This window comes from Eleginops maclovinus, chromosome 1 (genome assembly GCF_036324505.1).
Source record: "Eleginops maclovinus isolate JMC-PN-2008 ecotype Puerto Natales chromosome 1, JC_Emac_rtc_rv5, whole genome shotgun sequence".
NCBI lineage: Eukaryota > Metazoa > Chordata > Actinopteri > Perciformes > Eleginopidae > Eleginops > Eleginops maclovinus.
Window position 1 is genome coordinate 6,497,728 of NC_086349.1, and position 26,919 is coordinate 6,524,646.

The 26,919-nt window shown below is 40.8% G+C and overlaps 1 protein-coding gene across 1 annotated transcript in view; it reads right to left on the reverse strand.

The window, feature by feature from the left end:
• Positions 1 to 26,919, reverse strand: part of plxna1a (plexin A1a) — a 217,393-nt gene that overhangs the window by 184,424 nt on the left and 6,050 nt on the right. The window contains 1 exon segment of the mRNA XM_063884697.1: positions 10,715 to 10,897. Within this exon segment, the coding sequence (XP_063740767.1) occupies positions 10,715 to 10,897 (183 nt within the window).

Sequence of the window (26,919 nt, forward strand, 5' to 3'; positions counted from 1 at the left end):
ATATGATAACATTTCAAACACCAAAACAATGGTCGAGATCTGGAGATTGAAGGCCGGCAGGGCGAACAATATTAGTTAGTTAGCTGATTCGAAAGGCTTTTGGACTCTTAAGTTTACTCAGAATGTTAATTGTGCCTAATAGCACCCTTGAGTTTCGGCAAATAATCAATTATAAGTGGCAGGGGACGCAGTCTGATGACATGTAATCCTTTGGACGTAAAACAACAGAAGATCCATAAAGAAGATGAACTAAACGCAATAAAAGACAAGCAATTCTAGAAACCACAGATTTGGACAAATTCTACACACCAGAACTTTAGTTAAGTACGAATGTGTGTGAGTTTGTGTGTGTGAGAGAGCGTGTACATGCAGTAAGGGGTCATTGTCCCTGATTGCAGAGGCCACTCGAGACATGAGATGTACTTGCTGCAATCACAACGTTCACAAATCTCCAAATCAGAAAGCTTGTGGAGAGTAGCCAATCAATATCATAAACATCATCAAGGACTCTGCTCCGGCTCCCTGACACTCAACTTCTTATTTCCCTGTTCATTATACTGTATCTCCTCGACCCCAACAACTCTGAGTATCTCTCATCAACGTATGGGTGCTGAGCTATAGACTGATACCTGTACGTGTGTCTGGCTGACATGTTTGGCTTCAGTTGGACTAGAAAATATAGAAGAACTACGGTTATGAGCAAAAACCAAACTGGATTAAAGAAAACCGATTACACAGCTTAACGGATATTTTAAGACTACCTGCAATGATTAGTCAATATATCGATTAGTTCGATCAACATAAAGGTAACTGCCGAATATTTTGATATTTGTATAGTCTTTGACAAGGAATTTAACAAACGGTCATTTTTCTGACATTTTATCGACTAAACACTGAATAGATATAACGCAAACGTTGACAAATATATTGATATTGAGAAGAATCTTTAACATAAAAACATGCTTGCTTATATGTAAAAGAGAATGTGATAGCTCTGGATGAAATACTTATTCATGTATTAGATTGATTGTCCAGGATATTCAGATCTCATCTGAAGACTGGAAACCTTTATTATGTCATCCACACGAAGATAATCTCTGATGTAATCATGAGGAATAAACCACACAATAGAGTTGTTTCTACTCTAATCGTCCCATTTTATTCAAGGTGAATGGCGTGTCATGGTATCTAAACTAAGTTGACACACACATTCTCCTCACATGGGACATCAGATAATAGGCATAATTGTCGTGAAGGACCCCATTGACTGTGACGTAGGCCGTGTGCGTTTGATGAAATGACAGACAGGTTGCATGTATGCATGTTGGGATGGTAGTGTGTTAGAGTATTAATGGATAGGCAGATGGGGCAGTCTAGAGGAACAGTTGATAAAGGCTTTACAGTGCAGCTGGCCCTTTCTCTTCCCCTCTGCAGCAGACACACACTCAGAGATACAGAAAAAGTCTGTTGGCACTGTTTGCGTTAGTGTGTGTGTGTAGTGGGCTGTTAGTTTGGCAGCTGCCCTGGCATCAGGTGGGCAGCTTCAATTATACATGAAGAAAAGCCCAGCTGCTCTAATATGTAAAACACACACACACACACACACACACACACACACACACACACACACACACACACACACACACACACACACACACACACACACACACACACACACACACACACCTTCATTAAACACAAACTGATGAAACTGAGCTCATATAGGGAGAGTGATATTCCCTTTAATACACATTTACATACAAGTATATTTATAAATGCCCTCTCTACGGTCCTCTTACCCCCCCCCCCCCCCACACACACACACACACACTCGCAGTCTGACTCCTTTCCTGCATGTGCCCTCTAATGACATGTACATGTATACACACAAACAAACACACCCACGCTGGCTGCATCTTCCCTTGATGTGAAAGACATTTACATAACACACACTGAAATGTTTCTTTGGCCCTCTAATCAGACACACACACACACACACACACACACAAATACAGGCAGCGTCATTTCCTTGATGCTATTACCAAAGACTGTCAAACACACCATCTTTAACAGTCGCATCTTTGCCCAGTGCAATGTACCAACAACAAAAGGCACACACATCTAGCGCCATCCTGCCAGTTGTTCTCCAGATGCCCGCCAGATACAGAGACACATGTCCAACCGTCACCTCCCATAGCCGGGCGTACACATGTTGCGATGAGACGAAGTTAGCCACTGGCACCTGACACCGGTCATCAGCGCAACAGCTGTCCCAAACACAGCACTGGCTGTTGCAGAGTGTCTGCATATGTGTGTGTTGTCTGCCTCGGCTTGTGGCCGCACATGCCCTCACAGTGGGACATTCAGACTGAGGGCTGGGGTTGTGTACAGTACATGGGGTTAGGGAGCAGGATTTTGGGAGTTTCAGGGTTAACACTGGGTTGCATCCTCGTTAACATTCTTACATCGGCTGTATTCCTACTATAGCCATATGTCCATTGATTTTAAGTGTATGTGTGTGTGTGTGTGTGTGGGGGGGGGGGGGGGGGGGCAGATGGAACTAATGCAACGTGGGAAAGAGATTGGCACTACGGTCATTTATGCATAGAACATTATCAAAAAAAACATTTTGAGTAGTAAGTGTCTATTCTTGAGTTATACTAAAAGAAAATGTATTGCTTTTGCCCAAATGTATTTCTAATGTAAAAAAAGCAGGAAAATGTCAATGATTAACACATTTATTTTCCAACTGTTTCGAATAGTTCAGGCATGATGGAGCCTTTGGGCATCTTTCATCCTTTTTTCTATTTCTTTTGGTTGTATGATGTTTTTTATAATCTTATTTTATGTCTTTATACCTTTTTATCTTATATGATTTTGTCTTGTAAGATTTATGCCCATTTGACTTTTGCTTTTATTGTTCATGTAATGTCTAGCCTGTGGTGTGAAATGTAGTATATATAAATAAACTTGACTTGATTGTTGAGTCTCAGTGCTCTCATCAACAAAATGTGCAGCCACAGCAGGCGGCTGTTTCCACAGAAAAATCTCTGATGTGCAAGACCTGACGGAGAGGCAGACAGAGTGAGCAACAGGCTGACGGATATCGTGGAGTACTCTCCGTTGGAGGTAACCAAAAGGAGAGGTTGCAAGAAATAATTGGAAAATAATGTTGTGGCACTGTTTTGTTTTTTTTAGATTGTTGTTAAGGTAGGCAATTAAGGTATCTCCTAGTTTAAAACATCTAAATACCCAAACCACCTACATGTCTAAATCACCCAATTATCAGAGCATCATTTCATTTTGAAAATGTATATACACTGTACTCCATTACAAGAAAAAGGTGATTTCCTTATAACATATAGCAATGGTAAAATGGTAACTTTTAAATGGATATGTCCAAAAACTCTGGATTTTGCTGCTTTTTTTCTGATAGAATTACTACAACCAAGGGGCACATCACTTAGTTTCGGAAATGGCAATCCCAAAGTCGTCCTCTGAAGGCCTGTGTGTGATTTAAATCCGTCTCACAGTTGATAGGTTTAGCTGTGATCTTTCCTTTTGTCTCTTGACACTCACAAAGCCTTCCCTCTTATCAAAGATTCATTAGCCCACTAATCCATCCATCTAGCTCTCCATGCACATCGCCCATCCATTAACATTGAGCCATATTCCTCCGGAGGGACTGCTGAGATAATGCCCTGCTCAAGGACACAGGGGGTAATACATATGAAGTGATAGCCCATCTGGGAATTGAACCCACAACCACAGAGGCACATTAGCAGCGGCTGCCTCTAATAAGTGATTCAGAACAGTATCATATCCGCCTGCGTCCCGGAGGTAGCAGAGGTCCTGCTGTTGTAATTCAGATCACTCTGCCAGCGCTCTATAAAGGACTATTTCTGTATCGCTCCATCCTCATCTAATGCTGTGCTGACTTTGAAAGAAAGGGTTCACTTTTCTTCCCCCCCGACATTCTGTCCGTTTGTCTCCTCCTATAATAAGTAACACCTGGGGATTCAAATGCAGATCAGTCTAGAGGAGACATTTAAACATGTCAAAGCCGGTCCATTAGTTCATTTGTGTACTTATGCATTCATTTCCTGTGTGGCAGCGGGACAGAAATAAGTACTTAGATTTACATGAAAGACAGACATTTCACAAATGAAATGTTTTTAAAGACAAATATGCCGGGCCGCCATGTACTGGGTTTAGATTTTCCACATTCTGGGAACCTGGGTTTGAATTCAGCCTGGGATCAGTGGCTTCATGTCATCCCTCTCTTCTTTTCAACACTATCAATTAAAAAAGGCACTTGTTGCTCAAAAAATAAATAATTAAAAAGACAAATTTACTTGAAACCCTTTAAAAATGGGGGGGGGGGGAACAAATAAAAAAACAAACCAACATAAACTGAAAACAGTACCATCACAGTCACAATTGGTATATACTGTATGTATGATCATGAAATTGTTAGTTTTTTCATCTTGAGCACAGCTGACATCATGAATTGAATGTTCTGCATCTCATTTTGTCAGATAGAATTTCTTTCCAATAAATATGCCAGACTATTGCTTATAAAAAGCCCTGTCCATTACCTATTCTAGTCTTGTTGGATAGGCCAGCTGTCAATAGCCCCCCATTGAGCTCCAGGTCCATCGTATCACTTTGTATCTGTCTTACATGTCTGTATCTATTCTTCCATCATGCTTCCTCTCTGTGTCTCTCTCTCTCATGAAAGGCTCAGCAGAGATAGCAATTTTTTCCCATGCTGACGTACACTAATGTACTAATGGATGAAGGAGATAAGGAAGAGGGAGAGGAGAGAAGGACAGATCACACACACACACACACACGCAGGAAATCTCTAGGGAGGCGGATTTGTGGGCATCTAGCCCACTTCGGTTGGGGGAGGGGGGATCTGAAGGTGACATATGAGTGAAGGAGCAGAGGGGAAGAGGGGAGGGGGGGATTGAGGACAGGAAAACTATAAGACCTGCAGAGGGTGAGGATGATAATTCACTGAAACATTAGGACCGCTTAGCAGTAATATTATCTCTGCACGATTTACTCACTGGTGCTCTCACACACTGACACATTGATATATCCCATTTCATACACATGTCAAAACATACGGTGAGCATGCCAAACTACCAGAAACTCCTTGAAGGAACAAACTGCCGACATGAATGACAGACAAAAAAAAAAAAGCCTGTTGTGTATTCTGAGAAACTAATAGGAAATGACTCCGCTAACTTCTACCAAATGGGATAAAGATGGAATTAGTGTGCTCAGGTGTTGTGCTCATCTGCTTATTATGAGTTTGCCTTGTAGAAGCTATAGTCGGCACACACACTCACACACACACACACATGCAAACAGACTGCAGCCCGACGCAGAGATTATCAATCATCTCTACCAGCCCGGTGTTTTTAGCAGGCTGAGCAGCCGATGCACTGCTTCAATCATTGTCTGCCAGTCTAAATGCTAGTGCTAATTAGCATTCACATGCTAAATTACCTCCCATCCCATGTTTCCTGATTAGGCTTCATCATTCTGACAGCTAGTTTTACTGCTAAGTTTGCAGAGCCAATGCATGCATGGCCGTCTCGAACTCCAGGAACAGATCCAAGGAGCTCTCATTCACTGCAGAGCTGGTTTCCAGATAGATATACTGCTAAGACCAGTGTTTCCAACTGGTGTGTATATAAACTATATATATATGTATATATACTCTTTCAATGGTCCCAGATCAATTGAAATGCTTGCCAGATGATTTACAGGCCTCACGGATTCTATTTATTTTTTACTTTTGATAAGAGTTGGATAGTCTTTTCCTAAGATACATGTAAAAATAAATAAACAAAAAATGCAAGGCTTATTTCAATACCATTATTTTTTTACATTTTATGTTGAAAAATAGTTTTTGATTTGAGCAAGTTCATGTTGGACAAATTAAGTCAAAAAATGTAAAGCTAAAATAAAAACCTTTTCATCTTCAATGTACCAGATTATATGAAAACGTAAATCTTAATAAAATTGGAAATACTTAAATCAGAACATCTACAAATTAGACTTATTTTACAAGCAATTTGGGTAAGTATGTTCATACAGTCGTTGTATTAGGTGAGGTTAGAATGTTCGTATATACTGCTTAGTATAGTGCAGGCATCCTGGCTCAATTCAAACAATGCATACAGCTTATTTTACTGCTAAAAAGCTGATTTCATTGGGAGGGTGGAATACTGTGAACAGAGTGTAGGAGAGCCGGAGGTTCATAGGTATATGGAAGATATAGGCGCAGTACACAGCATGTCACTGCCGTCACACAGAAGCTGAGGAGAGCACATGTTGCCAGGAAAGGGAATTAGATCATCTGTGAGTGGGAGAGATGTATTGGAAGGAGCAGGGCCGGTGAACTCCTGATCCACCTCACTGGCTCTGAGATGCCCCGAAGTCTAACTAGTCTCACTTGTCTCAGTGTCTCAAGGCAGTGAAGTGCCAGCATTATGTCAATCAAGCGGTTGGCACAGTTACCTCGCTAGCTGCTCCAATCTGTCCTGTCACTCAGACTATCTTCCAAGATAGAAGGGAAAGGGAAAAGTAATTGGATTTGCTGCAAGCAGGGAAATGATGAAATGACATGAAACCACCCCTCCCTTTATCCACACACACACACAAACACACACACACACACACACACACACATCTACCTTCACACACCTACAGTACAGTATACACTGTGGAGTAAACCAACCTTTTTCTTTCTACCTGTCTTGCTTTTGTTTCTTATTCTGAAAATAATTCAGGCTGCTGAGAGTTTCTTTTCATCTCTCCTGATGTGGCGAGAGTGCCTTGTTCTCCCAGGTAGACAAAAGAGGAGATGGAAAGAAGGGAAAGAAAGGATTTCCAGGTTTTAACCGCGATCTGAAAGGGGCTTTTTAAGGATGTTTCTGGCAGAAGGCACAGAAGGCGGCCCATAGTGCAATTTCCTGCTGTTAAAAGCTATCGGCCCACAACCTACACCATGTCTCCCCACAAAGTGATGTACTGCGGTGTTTAAAGGAGAAATGTAATTGTGTTCAAGACCGGTGGATTCTGACAAGGAGAGAGGGAGTCTGTCATCATACCGTGCAACAAAACTGCAGCCTACATCTCTTGAACACTTCTCTACAGCCTAAACCAACACTGATCCTGCATCCTAAATCATAGTTTACATCTTTTAAAAACCCTGCAACTCGTGTTTTTCTTATCCTGCAGGCCTGTGTCTTGTATGGTATAGTTCAATATGTAATTCTGAACTCTACATCCAACATCGCTTAAAGGACCACCATGTCAATGGTATCTTGGAGTAGTTCTTTTCATGAAGCCACTGCATTGTTACTCATGATTGAAGTCAAAAGTTACAATGTTTTGGTTGCTAGTTTTTTTGCACCAAATCCTGACAAAGGAGTGCCATTTTTGCTCTGTTGGTCGCCAAAGAAAAGTAGAAGAGACAACACATTACACAAGCAATTGCTCCATACAGGTAAAAGTTTTGCAGCCAGTGGTATGACTAGTAGCTCATGATGGAGTTTGTTAGCAAACTTCAAGTTTAGTAAAGAAACAGACATGTAGTCATTTGCAAGAAACATTTAAATCAGGGAGTGATAAAATGTAGTCAGTGGAATCCAAGTAAATGTTTTTATAGGACCATTTCCAAGGTCAAGAAATAATGTTCCTGACCAGCTCAAACATTGTATTGTCTCTTTTTAGACATGTAGTTAATGAAATGTCGAAAAAAAGTCTAACATTCTGTCTTGTCAAAAGTGATTTGTTCAATCAGTCCCAAATGGAAAGATGATTCAATCATTAATTATTACTGAAAAGTTGTTGATATCTTTTTGACTCAAGGCTCCATATTTGCACACCATTTGCTTCCAAATCCTCCATCATAAGCACTATGCTAAATATTCTATCCAACTCAGCATGAATTAGCAGTTTGCCATCTGTGATTTGCTTCTATCTCAATAATTGTCATTCAATGCCAAAGCTTTACTATCCTAACAAAGGCTACATTGATATTACATCCTAAAGTTAGCATTGACATAAGGCTCTTTATCAGCCAATAAATACTGTAAAAAATAATTTAACGAGTCAGAATTGCGTTCCACAAGGCAACTTATACAACAGCGTCAGTCATTGCACGTACAATCAAAACCTGTAACTAAAAACCCATAAAACCAACCGTAATGGAAACATAAGATGGGTATGTTATACGTACATGACTTGTGCTTAGTCAATCGATGCATTCTGATGAGTCATGCTGATGTAAAGAAGCCCATATTTACCCTGTCTTACATCACAGCTGTGTCTCTCTCACATAGACAGACACCATCACTTATCCAGTGGGCTGCCTTGGGTTTAAGATTTACACTAACGATTATAAATTCATATATCAATCAATACACGGAGTCTGGCAGCCGAGACGTGTCCGTGCAGGCAGACACACACTCAGCAGCGGTCGCATCTGAGGAATTCTAATGAGTGTGCGTGTGTGCAGACATCAATACGCTGCAGCTTTACATTTCATTAGACCAACGAGCACAGTTTAACTTCCAATGAATAGCAATAAAAACCACACAGCCTGTAACTATCTCCCATTTGCCTCAGCCTGGCTCCTTTTTTCTAATCCTCTGTTCCTTCTTTCCTCCAAATTCTGTTTTATACAAATCTAGAGTTGTTTTCCAATTTATTTGGAGAGATCTAATTTAAGGCTAAAACAAATCACATCCTGTGTCAGAGGGAAGGCACCGACTGCGTTCGTCATGCGGAAGTGGGCGTGGTTAAATTCAAACTAGGTTGGAAAAACGAGAGTCCTGTCTCGTCATATCCCTACTCCTACAGACGCCTGCATGTCCCCGCAGCATCTGCATTGATCTGTGTGAGGAAAGCATCAGCGTCCACCTCGGTATTCACCCTTCTCCTCCCCTCCATCCTTGAGCACAGGAAGTCACGCCGGCTGAAGGGAAGTGGGATTCCGATCAGCGGGTATCATGCGGGATCTGCTGACCCCACACACTCGACAAACCCACACAAATCATCTGTCTGCACCCAGACGCAGAGCAGGGGTCAGGTGCAAGGACTAGTGGGCCAGGTTTCAGTCGACTTAGCAAAACAGCACAGACAGGAAGCTGTGTAAGGAGGCACGTGTGTGTGTGTGTGTGTGTGTGTGTGTGTGTGTGTGTGTGTGTGTGTGTGTGTGTGTGTGTGTGTGTGTGTGTGTGTGTGGTGCACATTATTGTAGCCTATATGAAAGTCGTTGACGGTAGCATTACTGCAACAGTGATTCGAGGTGCTTCAGAAATGCACAGGCCTGATGATCAAACTGTCAAACGGTTTTCAAAAATGGTGGCAGATGAATATTTCATACACTTTAACAGAATATGAGAGGAAGTACGATGTAAAACAAAGACTTCCACACAAACAAATGACTGTGTGAAGTAAAAACACAAGTGCCTTAAATGAAGGCATTGTGTACCTAAAACTTTCTTTAATATGTCATATTTAAATCTTGCCGTTGATGAAATGTGAATAATACTTATTTTTTTGTTCATTGTGTGATGTGTATGTATTTATGCATTTATTTTTATCTTAAGTTGACTGTTATATTTAGTCACCCCGAAGTATGGTGACACGGACACACATGAGATGTCCCGCTGAGGAAAAAAGTAGAAAAAAAACACGGCTCGGTTGGATGTCAGATAAAGGAGCGGCTGATTGGCACACATGCCGTGTGGCCTACTCAACAAGGGTACACACACATACTGCAAACCCACAGGCACACACAAACACACACAGGGATTGCATGCTGTGTGTATGCTGAACATGATGGGAAATTACTGCTTGCCTTTGATTGAGGGTAGATTTTGAGACTCCAAGCACACAAACAAACACACAGATGCACACACCCACACAAAACATGGGTTTATTCACCTCAGGAGGCACATAAGAAATCATCTTTACCCACCTTTAAGCCACTCAGATACACTCTCCGGCTATTGACGTGACTGACTACACAATCAAACAACACTGTAAGATAAAACCCACACAGTTTGTCAGACCGCACCAGCTCTACACATCTAAAGTATCTGTTGATACTATTAGGTAATTATTTCAGAAAGTGACATTTCTGTCCATATCTTATACATTGCACCTTTTAAAATGTGCACGTATTTAAATATATATTCAAAGATGATTACTGGAGTCACGAAACCATTTGTCAGCATTGCCAAAACGAATGACCGTCAAAAATGCATCGTAAAATGGTTTTCTGAGGATCATGTAACATCGTTGTACTTTGTACTTTTAGGAGCATTTGAATTCCCATTTTAATCACATTCCATCAGTTTTATCTCAGTTAGCACTGTTTTATATCTCGCAATGTTCACTATGAGTACGAACCATACAATGAAAAAGCCTGAACACACATGACCGAACAACACTCCTGTCCCTTACAGAAAGACAACATCCCATAGCCATGATAATTAGATTTTTCCTTTTTTATACAGTACCGTTGGCTTTGAATAAAGCTTCTGAGCCAATCAGGATTGAAGGGATTATTGAATTTTGCCTGTTTGAAGAGTTTTTAAGCCTCTACTCCAAGTTTAGTTATCCATGAGTCATCAAAAATGAAGCCACACACACACACACACACACTCTTCAGGATGCCTACCTTTTTCATGCGTCCGCTGCGTGTGCCAGTAAATGCCACAGTGTGTCCGTGGTAGTCATAGGCCGCCACAGAGGTCATGCCGTCATCCTTGTCCACGTACAGCGGGATGCCTTCGATGGCAGTAGTGCCCCCTAGAGGCTGGTTGAAGTCCTGGCCGCAGAAGTTGTCATCTATCTGCAGTGGCTGCAGTATTTGGGGGGGAAAGAAGAAGGAAAAAAAGCCATTAACTCAACCATTAACACTTTTTAAATCCCTTTTCTCGTTAAACTAACATTAATTCTTAAAGAAGGAGGAGGCTTTCGATCTCCCCGGCACTTAGTAGACTTTTTATGATGCTGGATTTGAGCCAAGCCGCTGCAGATTTACTGACAAAATGGTGTGAAATTAATGGGCGTTGCTGGAAAATTAACTTCCTCAACTCCCTTTATGAAAAAACTTTTCTCGGAAGTGATAAAAAAAAGGGGAGAATGTGATTTTTATTCTATTTTATTAAGGTCAAGAAGAAAAACATAACCGGTATACAGCTTCTTTGATTGATGCCTCCCCCTGCATTACAAGCTTTGATTATTTCATCGTACATGATGTCAACCCAAGCAATTACACATCCCAGCATGGCCTGAATGGATGAACAGTTGCTTGCTAATGTTTTAAATATTGATTTTCTTTGTATACAGCTTTGGCAATGTAGTTTCTAATAAGAGACAAGCCAAAACAGGGAGTAAATCAAATGGAGCTGAGTAAACATGGAGGGGAGGCGGGAACACATGAGCGGGACACTGGAGGAGATGACAGAGACATGACAGGAAGTAAATTATAGGTCAGATTAGCATAACCAAAGTGCCTCATGCAGTCACATCGCTAGGCTGATATGTTGACATGTCACGCTTGATTTATGAACGCGTGTATGTGTGTGTGGCAGGTCATTAAACTCCTGTGATAGCTGTGTTTGCATCAGGAGGTGTGTAACATGGACATGTGTAACAGAGATAATCGCCTTCATATAAATTACTGTGGAGACTCACACATGCACAGTACACAAATACTGAGATGCACTCTAAACACATTACTTTAGGTCCTCACAACTCTGAAAAAATATTGAATGGTAGCAAATGTAGTTAAAAGGATGCTTTCAAATGTATATTTTTTTTTACACTCATTGTCTCATCATGAACAACTCAATATGCATTGCTGTAAAGCCAAGTTTCTTTTGAAAACAGAAGATGGGCTCCAACATTACTATACAGTTCAAATGGGACTCATATCTATATTTTCTGTCTCTACTGTGGCATGTTTCCATGCTTTAATGTTTTAAAGGGTTTGTTTTTCTTTTCTCATACTACCTAAGCTGCAGCACCTCTTTTCAACCTCCGTCTGAAACCAGAGCCCAGTCTACTCTGATTGGCTAGCTGGTCAACTACTTAGAGATGTCCCGCACCTTAGCCTATCACATACAATGTGTTGGAGCGCTAGCCAATAGAAGTGTGAAGGTCAGTGACGTTGAACCTGTATAACACACTTCAGGAAAGGGAAACATAAAAACGAAAAAAGGGTCGCTTGTTTACCAATAGAAATATTGTGTTGATCATAGAAATGCTAATGCAAAACCTAAGCAAACCAATGTAAAAGATATTTAGAAAAAAGCGATCATATTTTATAAGTGACTGATTGTTTGTATTCATTAGAGGAATATCACAGTCTTCTCATCGCTATGATGTTATCACCTGTTGTTATTTTTAGTACCTACTGTGTCAGTCATGAGGTCTATTTGCATCTCTCTTTATTGCTTCACCCCAGCAAAAATAATTTGCAAAATGCAAGTTTGTTTTATGTAAAGCAAGGGAATGGAACTACCCTTTTTATGAGAACTCACTTGCAGTCACAAACAGATAAAAGAAGGGAAAACATATACATTTTACAACAAACAAATATGCGCCAAGCATTGAGCCTTACAGGAAACACAAATTAACACGGCAGCTTTTTGTTTGTTTGTTTGTTAAAGACTTATCGTCTGCATAGAGACTAATCAATCACATTGTCTCTTTTTAATATAGAATCTGTCAGACATGTTGTGTTTTCCTTGCAGGTTGGAATAAAAGGTTTGGGAAAAATCTCATTGTTTACAATACTTTTTCAAAAGGCATAAAGAAACTCAGCAAAGTTTAACTCGAACGCACAAAGACAAAGTGAGTATTTGTCTGATTTTCAGTAACATGCTCTCAATTTTGGAAGTGTTTGGCAAGTGAATTGAGTGGGATAATGGAGGACAAAGGAGAAAAAAAAACAAGAGCGAGTCAACAAAAGGAAGGCAAGTGAAGTGATGCAGAGGAGATGGAGGAAGATATGAATAACATTTTAGAGAGCGAAAGCAGGAAGAGGAGAGATGGCCATGGCTCAGTGAGAGGATGAACCTTGGCCTCGGGTCCCTGCCATACAGTTTCCCTTCGTTTCCTCTGATAAAGAAAGAGCAGAACCAGACCGTTCAATTCATTCACTCATTTCCTGTCTTTTCTTTATCTATTTTCCCTCCATCCCAGCCTCTACTCCTGGCAATCTTTGGTCTTCCCTTTTTATCCACATATTTCTCAGCTCCCTTTTTCTTCCTAGGTTCGTAGGAACTGGCCAATTGGAAATCCTGTCCATCCCAAAGGGTTAGTCTTTTTATTTTCCGGGCCACTACATGCCTGCAGCTGTCTGAGACCTTTTCCTCTATATGTAAAAGGATTATCAGGGAGGAAATCCTGGATTTTTAGTATTTGCATGTCACATGTTTGTTGTAATAAATAACTGTAGGCTGCTGCACATGTGTAGTCATCAAGCTAGGAATAAATAATTTGGCAAAAAATAGAGATACTGTGGAAGGATGGTCAAAAGCTATGCTACCGAACAGTAGCACATCTGAATCAAAACCACTAGCATCAAAAACAAGCTTGTGTCGAAATTAAACATTTTAAGCAAAATGACCAGAATAAAAACTACTTGAGGTAATAATTACATCATTCAGCTTTGTTTTATTTATGCCACCGCCTCATACTTGTAAACTAATCTGCATTCCCAGTGTCTGTGAAGCTCGCCATCTCCGCGGCGGCGTTGCCGGCATGCTGAGGACGCTAATGGTTTGTTATGTTTAGCCTGACTTGCATCATTACCGTAGAGTCAACAGCTCAGATTGAGGCACAGTGGAGCGTTCAGTCGACGTGTTTTCACTGCAGACAAATGTGGCCTCACACAGACCTGACATCTGCTAGCTGTTGTGTGCCTCGTAGACATGTAATTCCTGCCGTCTGCCTACTCTATCACTCCTCCTCAGAAAGTCATCGAGGAGATGCAGAAGCTTATTCAGACACAAATAAGGTTGTGACGAAACAGCCTAAAAAATGCTTTGAAATAAAACAAAATGTGTGTTAACCATATGTCCGGGACAACAAATAGATGATGCATACATGTGACTGAGTGTATATTAAGAGGTTTTGAAACAGCATCAACACAATTCAAAGGACAATTACAAAGTAGGTTCAAGTCCATTTCGCAGATAAAATAACATTTCCTAAATGTCGGGACACTTCCTTGACAAGTTTGATAATAGACAGAGCTTTGTGCTACACTACAGGAAAAAAAAAAAAAACATTATTTTGTTCCACTCAATTTAGAGCTTGGACTATTTTGCTTCCATATTTTTCAGACATTTTAAAAGAAAAATAACCCAAAAAGAAAAATGTAAGTGATCATTTTACTTATTTTGTATATTGAAGTATGTAGGTTTCTACTATAATTATCGTCCATCTAACATTCCGTGTTTTTGAATAATGCAATATTGTTAATTATGTACTTTATCTCACATTACTCAAAATAATGCTGGCTACATCTGAGATTTGCTCTCAGTGTTATAAAACCATTATAAACTATTACTCATATGTTTTCTTTAACAATCAATACATTTATATTTAACAGAAGAAGATAAACTTTACATAACACTAGTTTAACGTGAATACATTATTAATACCCATTCATAAAATAAAAGTCTCATTGGCAAGGTCTGATTTGAGTGTTTAATTTTACTTGAAACTTCATCAACAGAACCATCCAACTTAATGTGTTCATGAAGGACAGCACTGTTTTCCAGATGTGTTGGATTAATCACGTGAGGATGACTGAATTGTGACCTGGAGGGTTGTATAGTGTTATTTTGTAATAATCCTTTTGTGTGTCTCTGACATAAGGTAACCTGCAGAAGCCTTTTTTAGAGCTTTCAAGGTTTCAAGGTTTCAAGGTTTTATTTGTCATATGCACAGCAGATACAGCGTATCATCTGCTCGCCATAACTAGTCCCTGTTGGCCTACTGCACCTCTGACCGCGCTATTATTATTACAAGCTATAGCTCATACTCTGGACACTGTACATAGCATTATACACACGCGCACACGCACACGCACGTGCACACACACACACACACACACACACACACACACACACACACACACACACACACACACACACACACACACACACACACACACACACACACACACACACACACACACACACACACCTTTGGTCTACTTCCAGGGGGTTAGACAAGGACAGAGTCCCCTGTGTTGTCCTTGCAGAAGACCTCTGCTGTACACAGGCACAGGATGGCCCCTGGCAACACACACATTCAGACACACACACACACACACACACACACACACACACACACACACACACACACACACACACACACACACACACACGTAGACCCCTGCCAAACTCTAGCTGGGTGAATGATGATGGGGTGATGACGGAAAGAGAGGGGCAAGTGAGATGAAGAGAAAAGAAGAGGAGATGGGGAGAAGGAAAAGACAAAAAAGGGAGGGGGGTGAGGGAAGAGAGACATAGGGTAAGGTTAAGGGTCAACAGCGGTCTTGTCGCCACTAATGAGCCTCGATCCAGGAAGAGAGCTAGCGAGCGACGTAGACAGCTTGAATTAGTTTCAGAAGATGTGGCACTGGGAACAGTAACATATCCATTGCAAAACTACAATTTAAGTCACCTTTCATTAGGATTTGTCTTATGTTGCACTAACTACAAGCTCATTTTCCTCTTAAGGGCTTCAATAAGCTTAATTTTTCATTATTGATTTATCTGCTGATTATTTGTTAGGGTTATTTGATTGATTACTATCAACAAATAGAGAAAAACACTCATCCTAGTAGCTCAAATTACAATCTAATGTCGATAAATGTCTATTTTGGTGTCCAATACTCAAAGATATTCAATTAAATTTGATATCAACTTTAAAACAGGAAAGTCTTTGAGAAGATGTAAATGCTGATCCACTAATCAATGCACATCTAAATTAATTATTGAGTCATGGCCAAAAAGTATTTTGTGAGGTTAGAGTGACCTTGACCTTTGACCGCCAAAATCTAATAGGTGCATCTTGAGTGTTCACAAAAACAGGAAAAATAATCAATCTGAAAAAAAGGCTTTTGGCCATGGCTGTGGACGAGGCATAAATAAATTAACTCTACTGATAATTAATTAATTGTTTGAAGACATTTATCAAGCCACGTATTGACTGGGTTTAGAAAATCTTTCCCTGTTGGTTTGTCAGTTTTTTTGCATGGATCTCCAAAGATTTTGTTAGTCTGTAATAAAAACCCATCATAGGTGACACAGGAAACATTGTTCATGTATTGTTTGTGAATTAAAGCTTGTGCAAATTTCTCTCATCTTCGTTTTTCAGGAATAAAAGCATCAGCATCTGTCTAATCAACTCAAATTGTCAGCGTTTTTATCTTCAAATCTTGATTCATTTGCAGAGATGTAAGAGAGCACTGAAGGTTCAATCACAAAGAGAGAGATGGAGGCAGCGTGAGCGTGTTAGTGACAGTGATTGAGGTAAACAGAGAGGGGGAGCGCGAGAGATGTTGTCAACATGATCTCCAGAGAGCCAAATGTCTCAAGCATCTCCTCATCCAATACTGGCATAAACACATTGCTCCAATCCCATGGAGAATGAGCATGAGCATGAGTGTGTGTGTGTGTGTGTGTGTGTGTGTGTGTGTGTGTGTGTGTGTGTGTGTGTGTGTGTGTGTGTGTGTGTGTGTGTGTGTGTGTGTGTGTGTGTGTGTGTGTGTGTGTGTGTGTGTGTGTGTGTGTGTTAAACATCCCACAGTCCCAAGTGAAAAAGATAATGTTGAAGTGAGAGTTGTACTACTGAGACATGCTGGCTGATGCAATGAACAACAAGACTTGCACAGAGGAAAAATGCATTTAATTATGTGACGGTTAGCGTGCAAACACAGTGTGTGTGCGAGTATTTTTTAATAAAGAGGAGAGATGAGATTGGACTGCCAAACTTGGGTTAGGAGAAGTCAACAACACAATCACATGCACACACACACTCTGGCCTTCATCCAGGTATTTGTTGGGACTTGGCGTTGGAGGCGGAAAACAGCCCTGGTTGGCCTTTAGTTTCCCCCAGTGAGCCAATATCTGCTCTCTAATTGGTTGTTAATGAGCGAGTGTGTGTGTGTGTGCATGCTTGTTTTTCAGTGTGTCTGGCAGACAGAGAGAGAAACAGTGTGTGTGTGTGTGTGTGTGTGTGTGTGTGTGTGTGTGTGTGTGTGTGTGTGTGTGTGTGTGTGTGTGTGTGTGTGTGTGTGTGTGTGTGTGTGTGTTTGTGTGTGTGTGTGTGTGTGTGTGTGTGTGTGTGTGTGTGTGTGTGTGTGTGTGTGTGTGTTTGTGTGGCAGGGGAGAGTTTGCAACAGGCATCTTAAACATCTGTCCAACAGGCTGGGAGACTTGAAGCTTTGACCTGCTTCAACACAAATGCACGCACACACAAAGTATACGTGCACACACATTCCTTTGTCGGTTATTGTGCATTTGTGTCCCTGTCGGTGAGTAAGTGTGTCTTCACCTTCAGTTGGAAATAAGACAGACGTTGCACACACACAAACACACACACACACACACACACACATGAACACACACACACACACACACACACACACACACACACACACACACACACACACACACACACACACACACACACACACACACACACACACACACACAGGACCTTGTGCAAACATCTGGCTCTGCAGTCTGCTCTAATGGCAACATAACTCTGGGCATCAGCATCTCACACCAACACACACACATTATGTCACATGCACAAAGACACTCAATGCCTCCCCCCCCACACACACACACACACACACACCCACACACACACACTCCCTTTGCTCCTGCAGTTTGTAAGCTATAAAAGCACAAGATTCAAAAGATACAATTTGTCACAACTCAACTTTTTAAATTGAAGGATAGAGCAGGATGAACATTGGCGCTGAGTCCTGATCATGATAGAATAGTGTACTGTCATCAGAATACAGTTAGGTTATGAACGACTTCTATAATGGAGCACTGGGGCCAATCATGATGACTTACATTATTGACTTACATTATTTCTGTCTTTCTGTTCTCATCGTCTAAAGGCACCTTGTGGAGTTTTTGTTTTTTTTATTTTGGAGGTGGTCACAATTTTGTTTGCAGCCTGCGCTTGGAGCAGCATGCACACAAGGTTGCAAATGTTTGCCCACAATCATGATACACACACTTTGTACATGTTTGAATCGTAAAAAGGGATTCACCTAAACAGTCCAAATCCAAATTCATTCTATAACCATTAACTGCATTTTCATTTTACATCTTAGTCAAGGCACATTCAATGTGGTCTATTTCTTAATTTTAAAAAACAAAAAGATTGCTTTATCAACAAAACAGTTATTGAACCGCGACCCAAATCATTTGAGCTTTTTCGAAATCTACAATTTGCTTCCCTAAATTGGCAGATTATCTGCAAAAAGCATCTGATTCCACTTCAGATCAGTCTCATCTATGCTCAATCATTTATTTTATACTATTATATTCACAAATCACCTGGCAATTCCCCAATCTTGATTAAACTGGCATCACTGATTTTATTATTCGCTGAAAAGCTACTTAAACCATGGGGAACTCTTTGGTGTCTAAACTCAGACCTGCCTGCTTCTGATTTTTTCCATACATAAAGGCATAATTGTCTGATGCTTTCCTAATTTTATTTTTGGTAAGTGTTTTACATTTCTGTGAGTTCATGAGTAGAGGGAAAGCACTTTGACTTTTTAGCATCTGTTGTTTTGGCTTGATTGAAATGAGGAGTATTAAGTTGGATAAAGAGGGAGAGCCTGGCAGCAAGAAGATGTGCTCTGGTGGAAGGAAAACTGCAGGCAGAAGAGAGAAAGGGAGGGAAGGAGAGAAAAAAGAGCCCCATAGGTCAGAGTTGGATGAATAGCTGGGCTGCCAAGAGATCAACATTTATTTACAGCTAGATTTATTCCACACAATTTCCTTGCCCTGTTGGTTTCTTCGTTCTCCACCTGATACTCCCCCCCCCCCCCCCCCCCCGTTCTGTTCCTTCATTCCTAACTTTTATCTCTCTTTTTCTCCATTTCCTGTACTGATTGAAAACAGATGTGAGGAAACATTTGAAATGAAAAGCACGCTAAACTGACTGACCTGGGAACATGAAGTGTGAACATGTGCGCCCAAGATCCCAATACCAGTGGAAGATTTACTTTACAAGCAAGAGTATGACACTGAGTAGAAAAAACCCACATCTGTTTATGTTGAACTCTCATAACATGACCAATATTTTCAGTTTTCTTTACTGTCCTGGATATCTACATTTAAAAATAAGAAAACAGTCGGAAAGTATCCCAATATATCCAACACTTTTCCTCCTTTCCTTTCTTCTTCAACACAGGGATCGGTGGATGCATTAAGCCTCATCAGCTCCAATATTTGTCAAACTCAATAAACTTTAAAACACCTTAAAACACTTTTTGGATAATTGGTGTAATTGCGCAGTTTAAGGCCAGCCTATTAAGCAACACAATGGTGAATTCAAAAACAAGGAGGAGCGGTTTTAAAAAATCCCTGCCAATCTCTGCGTTTCTCAAGATTGAATCCCAGCAGGGGGAACTTTTCTGGGTCATCATTTCTTGAAGGTGTTTGGAAAAACAAGCCGTGAAAAGTGGAGCGATCCTGGAGAGAGTGCGAGGGGAAGAGAGGGCATGGCTCCAACACTCCGGGGTCAGTTGGCCATAGGCCTATAGGTTAATGTGCCGCAGGGGGACGGCAGCGCCTTTACCCCAGATAGCCCCGGCCATCCACCGAGTTAATTCCACATGCTCGACTCCAGCTCCAGTCTGGCGTGCCGCCTTTCTGGCACGGTACCCTTTTGTTGACAGCAGCGATGCTCACTTTGAACATGCTGTAAATGTGTGCCAAAGCTGTTTCTTGATTGGGTTTTTTCTTGATCTAAATTAAGGATTTAATAGGTTGGTTTCACGTGACGTCACGTTGCTGCCTCGCAAGAGCGCGAAATTCAGATGGAGGGCAGGAAGTGAAGTAGCTTCTGAGGATCTGCCGTCCGAAAAACTGCCCATGTTTTGTGTAGTTTACGGCTGCTCCAGTCGTTCTAACCAAGAACAGGAAAAGGGGTTTTATAGAGTACCAAAGATTGTCGTTACAAAGGTGAGAAATGTAAAAAGCTCTCAGAATAACGCCGTAAAAAGTGGATTTTAAACCTACGTCTGCGGTCGGGAGGAACAGAGTGTGCAGCGACCACTTCGTCAGAGGTATGTTCGCTGTGTTTATATTGCATTAGGTTGTCGTTAAATGCTCATTTACTTAGTAATGATTATTAAGTTGCCGGTAGTCTAATGTGGACTTCATTGGGACTTTTTAGGATGCCCTAGCGCTTTGAGTGACGTTGAGTCGGTAGACTGGGCTCCGACGGTCAACCTCGGTTACCAAAAAACTAAGCCCAAATCAGAGGCATCTCTTCAACGAGAGCAGAGGATGAAGCTCAAGGAAGTCCAACAAAGACAGTCGGAATGTGCAGAGGCTATGTTGGATCTCCAACAGACAGTTGAGAGCCCGGATATGAGCCCGGATCTGAAGCAGACAGCCGAGAGCTCCGAACCAAAGCAGCCAGCTGACAACCCACAATCAGAGGTCAACGATGGGAATGGGACATTAAATGATCAAGGTAAATTATTGTACTACGCTCTTATCTTTTTATGTTATATGTTCTTGTTTATATTTGCACTGTGGGACTGCCAGAAACGGTATTTCAATGTTCTGTATGTATAACACATGTGGAAACTTTGACAATAAAGTGGACTTTGACTTTGACTAAAATGTTTAACCAGCATTATTATTAAATATAAGAAATGTGATTGTCAGAAAATCTATGCAAACTTCGAATTAGGTTTTCACACACATACGTGTACAATCGCAGTAGTACGGATTGATGAGAGAGAACGATCAAAGCCTCCTCTTACACAATGGATGTTTTCCTCAGATGTTCTTGGTCGTCCACTCTTCCCTTCATCCAACACTGTCCCTGTCTCCATAAATGTCCTGTTGCCATGCTCGAACTGACAGACGTCACGGCGGATGTCTTCATACAACCACTCACCCTGGCGAAGACCAAACGATAATCATTGTGGAGCCGTTTGGTACAGAGGTTGTGGACCCACCCGCTGACAAAAAAGGGGTTTTCCCTACAGACTTTTATAGGCTTTCATCTGCTGTTAGTGTAGTAGTATGTCTGAAGGACCAGATAGTTTGTGATATCAACAGTCTGGATTGTCGGCAACTGTTTAGGTTCTGTCCAAAACTCACTAATCTTCATGAGATACGGGTCACGTCCAACATATTTGTTAATTAATTGCTTGTATCTTTGTCTTGAAACTGGATCTAAATCCGTACAATATGGACTCTCTGCAATGGTTTCCTCAGACGTATTCTCCATTTTTACTTCCTGCCCTCCATCTGAAATCGCGCCACCTTCGCGCGTCATCGTCAGGGGCGTCTCTGCATTAAGGGCCGGTGGGACCGGGCCCCACCACTAGTGACCGCTGTGGCGCAGTTCACGACATGATCAATAATTCGATTTCCACTAACAACAAGTAATATATATGTATTGTATTTCGTAACTAACATTGTCGCGTGTTTATTACATGATATGACATAATATGACAATGGTAGCGCTGTAACTGTCTGGTACATTCCAAATCGCTTCCTGTACGTGTGACTAATGGTCGCGTTTCTCCTAGCCTCAACGGGCATGGGGCTGGCCCCTCAGCCCGTTTAACCAGGTTAGCAGTCAAAAACACAGTGCACTTGCTCAACGCAATTTCAATGATGAGCGGTGGGGCATAACGGTTTTGGCCCCATAGCCAATGAAAATAATAGAAGGACATACGTCACATAATACCATCCACCGTTGATGCAGAATTCTGTACAGTTAGATCAATCAGAACTATTTGTTTGATGCATTTTTATTTGAAGTTTGAAGGAACCAATAGTAATTTGTTAATTCACTTTGCCCGTGATAGGCAGAGACATTTTGTCAGTCCAAGTGTCTGTTCTGAAGCGGCAGGTGCCGTTTTGTTCTTTGCTATTGAGTCAGACCTTTATAGTTGTATATTACTTACATTTCTTTTTTTGTGAGTTAGTTAAGTAATGTTAGCGAGTGTAGCTGAATGACCTAAGTGTCCTTAGGTGAGATTCTGAACTCCAAATGGCGACTGAAGGCTTGTCCAGGGTATTGAAGTTTGTGTAAATGTAATGTCACAGTGCATGCATTGCACTTCACGCTCATGGGTAGTTTTACATTTTGTAGTGGTATATTTAAAAAATGTAAGCTTCTGAAACTTTTGCCAGCTGCACATGATAATGCTCCATATATCCACAGCTTCATTTGAGTTATACAAATTAGCAGTCTTCAATTTCTCTTTTGATACTTTAATCTCTTCTCAACATGCAATTATATCTTAAAGTCAAAAGTAAGATATTTTTTTATGTACTTGAGTTTTTTCACCTCAAACATTTCTCTTTAATGTTTTTTTTAAAATAATTTAAAGATTATTTTATAAAAGGTTGCTCCTTTTTCTATAACTTTCTATAATTAATTTTTATGTAAGCATCGTTATACACAAAGAACAGTTCTTGTATGTGTTTTTCTACTTAGAAACAAACCCTGGACTGACATCTCTAAACAGTTGACCAATCACAACAGAGCCAGCTAACCAATCAGAGCAGACTGGGCTCTGGTTTCAGACAGAGGGTGAAAAGAGGTGCTGTAGCTCAGGCAGTATGAGAAAAATAAAGACCTTTTGAACATGAAAGCATGTAAGATAAGATAAGATGTGCCTTTATTAATCCCCGTGGGGAAATTCAGTGGTTTAACAGCAACAGAATAAGAGTGAAAAACAGTACAGAGGGAAAAACAGGACAGTATGGTTCACACAGGATAATAAAACAAAAATAAAATGATGTACAGGTAAGTATCTGTTTGGACAAAAAATGGATTTAAGGACTTCAGTGAACATATACATTTTGTATCCGGATTGTTAAATATATTTACATTGATTGATACAGGTAAAAGTTATTGTGCAAAAGTGCAGGCTTGATGTGCAGTCCGGGTTATTGTCAGTGAGTTACATGGTTAACCCCTTGTTGTGCAGCCTGATGGCTACAGGCACAAAGGAGTTTCCCAGGAGCTTAGTGCTGTGCCGAGGTGGGATGAGTCTGTGGCTGAACGTACTCCTCATCTTCACTACATGGAGGGGGTGGGAGGGGTTGTCCAGGATACTGTCTAGTTTCCTCCTCGTCCTCCCCTCAGCCACCTGCTCCAGATTGTCCAGTTTAACTCCAACAACAGAGCTAGCCTTCCTTACGAGCTTGTTCAGCCTGTCTATAATGTCCCAGTAGAGGCACAATCAGAAATACTTCATTTATCCCAAACTGGGAAATACAAAAAGGAACCTGAAAATTAGCATTAAATGTCGTGTTGAATTTCTACAGATTACTGCATAGATCTCTATTGACTGAGATAGACAGTGAGCCAATGCCAAGATTATATTGGTCTGATTCGTTCATATTTTAATGGAACTCTATCATCAACATATCCATAGGGAATGGGGATCCTCTCTATAATGTACTCCTCAGTTTGGTCCACTTTAGAGTGCTTTGACACATCTGCTACTTTGTGGCCTACATTTACCAAATGTAGGTAAACCTCACATCTGTACGTGTGCCAAAAGGCTCCCTCTATGTAACACAATCCAGATGAGGCTCTTTAAACCGCGGTGTCCATCTGAGCCCTGCAGACTATAATCTGTGTAATCTGAACTAAAACCTTCCCTGACAGCTATAATCCAATTACAACAGACCACTTCATGGATTCACCCAAATACGGGGCTCTGGAAGACTGCAGTGGAGGAAAAGTGGTAGGCACAGACTGACACAGAGAAGGGCACGTGAATCCAAATATACACACACCTGCACACAGTATGCAGAAATGGGATGGCTTGATAAGCACCATTTGACAGTATATTTTTCAAAATATTTGAGATAAAGTCATGCTGATGAAATACTGATGAAAAACTGCGTGATGAATTCAATCCAAACATACTTAAATAGCAGTATTTTACTGTAGTACGTGTGTGTCTGTGTGTGTATTTGGTGCAAACACACATCTTCACACCAACACAACAGACCATGAAGCCAAAACATGTCTTTAGGCTTCATCTTGTCTCACAGCGCCTGCTGAGCAGCTAGCAGGAAAACGTAAACACAGCTGGGATAGACTGCCGAGTACACACAAACACACACTTGTAGACATGCGCACTCCTGCATTCACACATACACTATATGAATTATTAAAGAATTCATATTAAAGAGTGTTTGCACAAACACACATGTTCGTCATAAACCCACACACATACAAACACAGCATAAACGGCCATCAATAAATAATTACACTCTTCATTAGATGCTGCAGGTCAGCACTTTGTGAGTGCGCTGCAGAGACCAGCAACCAGATCAAACCATTGGCTCTTTGACCCAGTTAAGCAAATACAAAGTGGTGCAGTAATGATGTTTTTTTTGTAGGCTGAACCGGAAGTTAGCATCACAAGAGCTCCCTCAATGAGAAGCCAACAGGACTTGTCCACTGGATTTTGGAATGTTGCAGAAAATAAGCTCTGTGGCAAACAGACTTTTAGGACCAGAGGGATAATCTCCACATATTAACATCACTTGTTGGATTTTTAAGTGTAAATGCAATTGCTAGAAGTAAAAAGCTAATGTTAGGCTATAGACAAGCTACATCACAATCACATGACTTCACATCACAGCCGCTAAACTGAAGGTGGCTAATGTTCACTGTGATGACAGTCAGTAGTCTCATTTTGTCACTTGTTAGCGACCGCTGTTTTAATGAAACATAGAAGCCTTGGACATTCAAAAGTGGGGTATTGACGTATTTTATGAAGTTAAACAACACTTGAAAATCTCTTAAGTTTGTGTTAACCCCAGATCTTTTTAATGGTATCCAACCCAAAACAACTTTGAGCCGAGAGAACCAGAAAATGTTAAATTGCTGAGTCATTTCCAGGTTTTGGGACTAATTCCTGCACCACTCTATAGAAGGCATGCATTGTTATATCAGCACATTCTGCTCCCTCTGAGCAGGTGGTCTCATAAATGATATCTGACACAGAGTTTAAGCTTTGGTGAATTGTTGCACCACTTAACAATGTCTAAGTCAAGTCTTTCTTGACAGATAAGAGCTGTTCATTTCAAAATGTGACACTCTTATACTGAGGTTCTTATACTGAAGTATCACAGTTCATGTTTCTGCTCAGCGTCAACTCGGAAATCTCTTTCAGACTACTGCGAAGGTCACCTCAGGTCCAACTCATACAGATTTAAGGCTAAGCAGCAACCAGCTCCTGAATACTTCCAAATCTATAACAAGCTGACACTCTCATGAGCCTAAAGCAGCCATTAATCCACTTTGTCAAGAGCTAGAGTTAACAAAGAACACCAAAGTGTAGGATATTTACCTCAGGCACCATATACACTGTGTTAGATCTGAGAAATTTCCCTATTGAGAATCCACTATAAATTAGGAGTATCTCACAGCATGTGATGGAGCCTTAGGTGGAGAACATCACAAGACAAAAACATATGGGGAGGTGTTTCAGCAGAAGTCATTAAAACGCCTTAAGGTGTGTCATTCTTTGCTGTGTCATGCATCAAAATGTCTCAAGAGGCAGGAGTGTAAACTGCACCTCATCAAAAACTGTTTCCCTCAATGGGCTGCAATCTAGACAGCATTTGACAGCAATTCACGCCGGCACTGCATGTATTTATCACCACACTGCCAGAGAGATTCATCTTTACAAGACAGTTAGTCTCCTGCTTGGTCATAAAAAAGTTGAGTTTTTGAAACACAGGAGGCATTATTCCCGTGCCCTGAGATTACACCATCTGTTTCCAGGGTTCTTGCAGTTGTTCTTGTAGAAATAATGTCAATATCTGGCAAGATAAAGCACTTGAAGATATATGTTGCCAACAAGTTTGCCATAAGAGTTTATAATATGTAAGTATTGCATTTTCACAGATTGTTCCTCGGGCAAAAACCAACGCCTTTTGAACAATACTGAAGTTTGTAACAGCCAGGTTTTCAATCTATTAATTATGTTTTATGTAAAAGCAATTTACTGTAGTGAATCAGAGATTTAGCAAATGGTGCAGTATTTGTGTCCATTTGCATCGCCTGATTTTGCTATATTTAAGGCTAATATTCTGACATGTTTAAGCTGCTGAATGTACGACCTTGCAGTCCTTGGATTGAGAACAGACACAACAGAATCTCAGATTTGTGAGTATTATTAATATTACATTTCTATCTACACAGGCTTCTACATTCCAAATGTTTTCCCAGAGAAGCAGCCTTTTACTAACACAGTCGCTCGCCTTTTGCACTGATGATTCAGCCAGGACAGATTCATACACATCTGAGCCAACTGGAAATCCTCCAACTGCAAGTCACAAAACATTGTCCCAGCCGAAAATGAAGGGGAACTTTTACTTCCGTTATCCTGCATGCCTGAAATAGCTTCTCCAAATATGACCAAATGTATACTAGCTAGGGTATAATGTTATCTAAGCCATTGTGAGGTTATTCTGAAGCAGATAACTATAAACAATATTAAGGAGTATTAATGTGCGTGATGCAGGCAGAGCCATTAGAGGCTGCATATTCCCCACCCAGAGGGCCCAAAGCATGATGCAATGTGGGTGATCCATC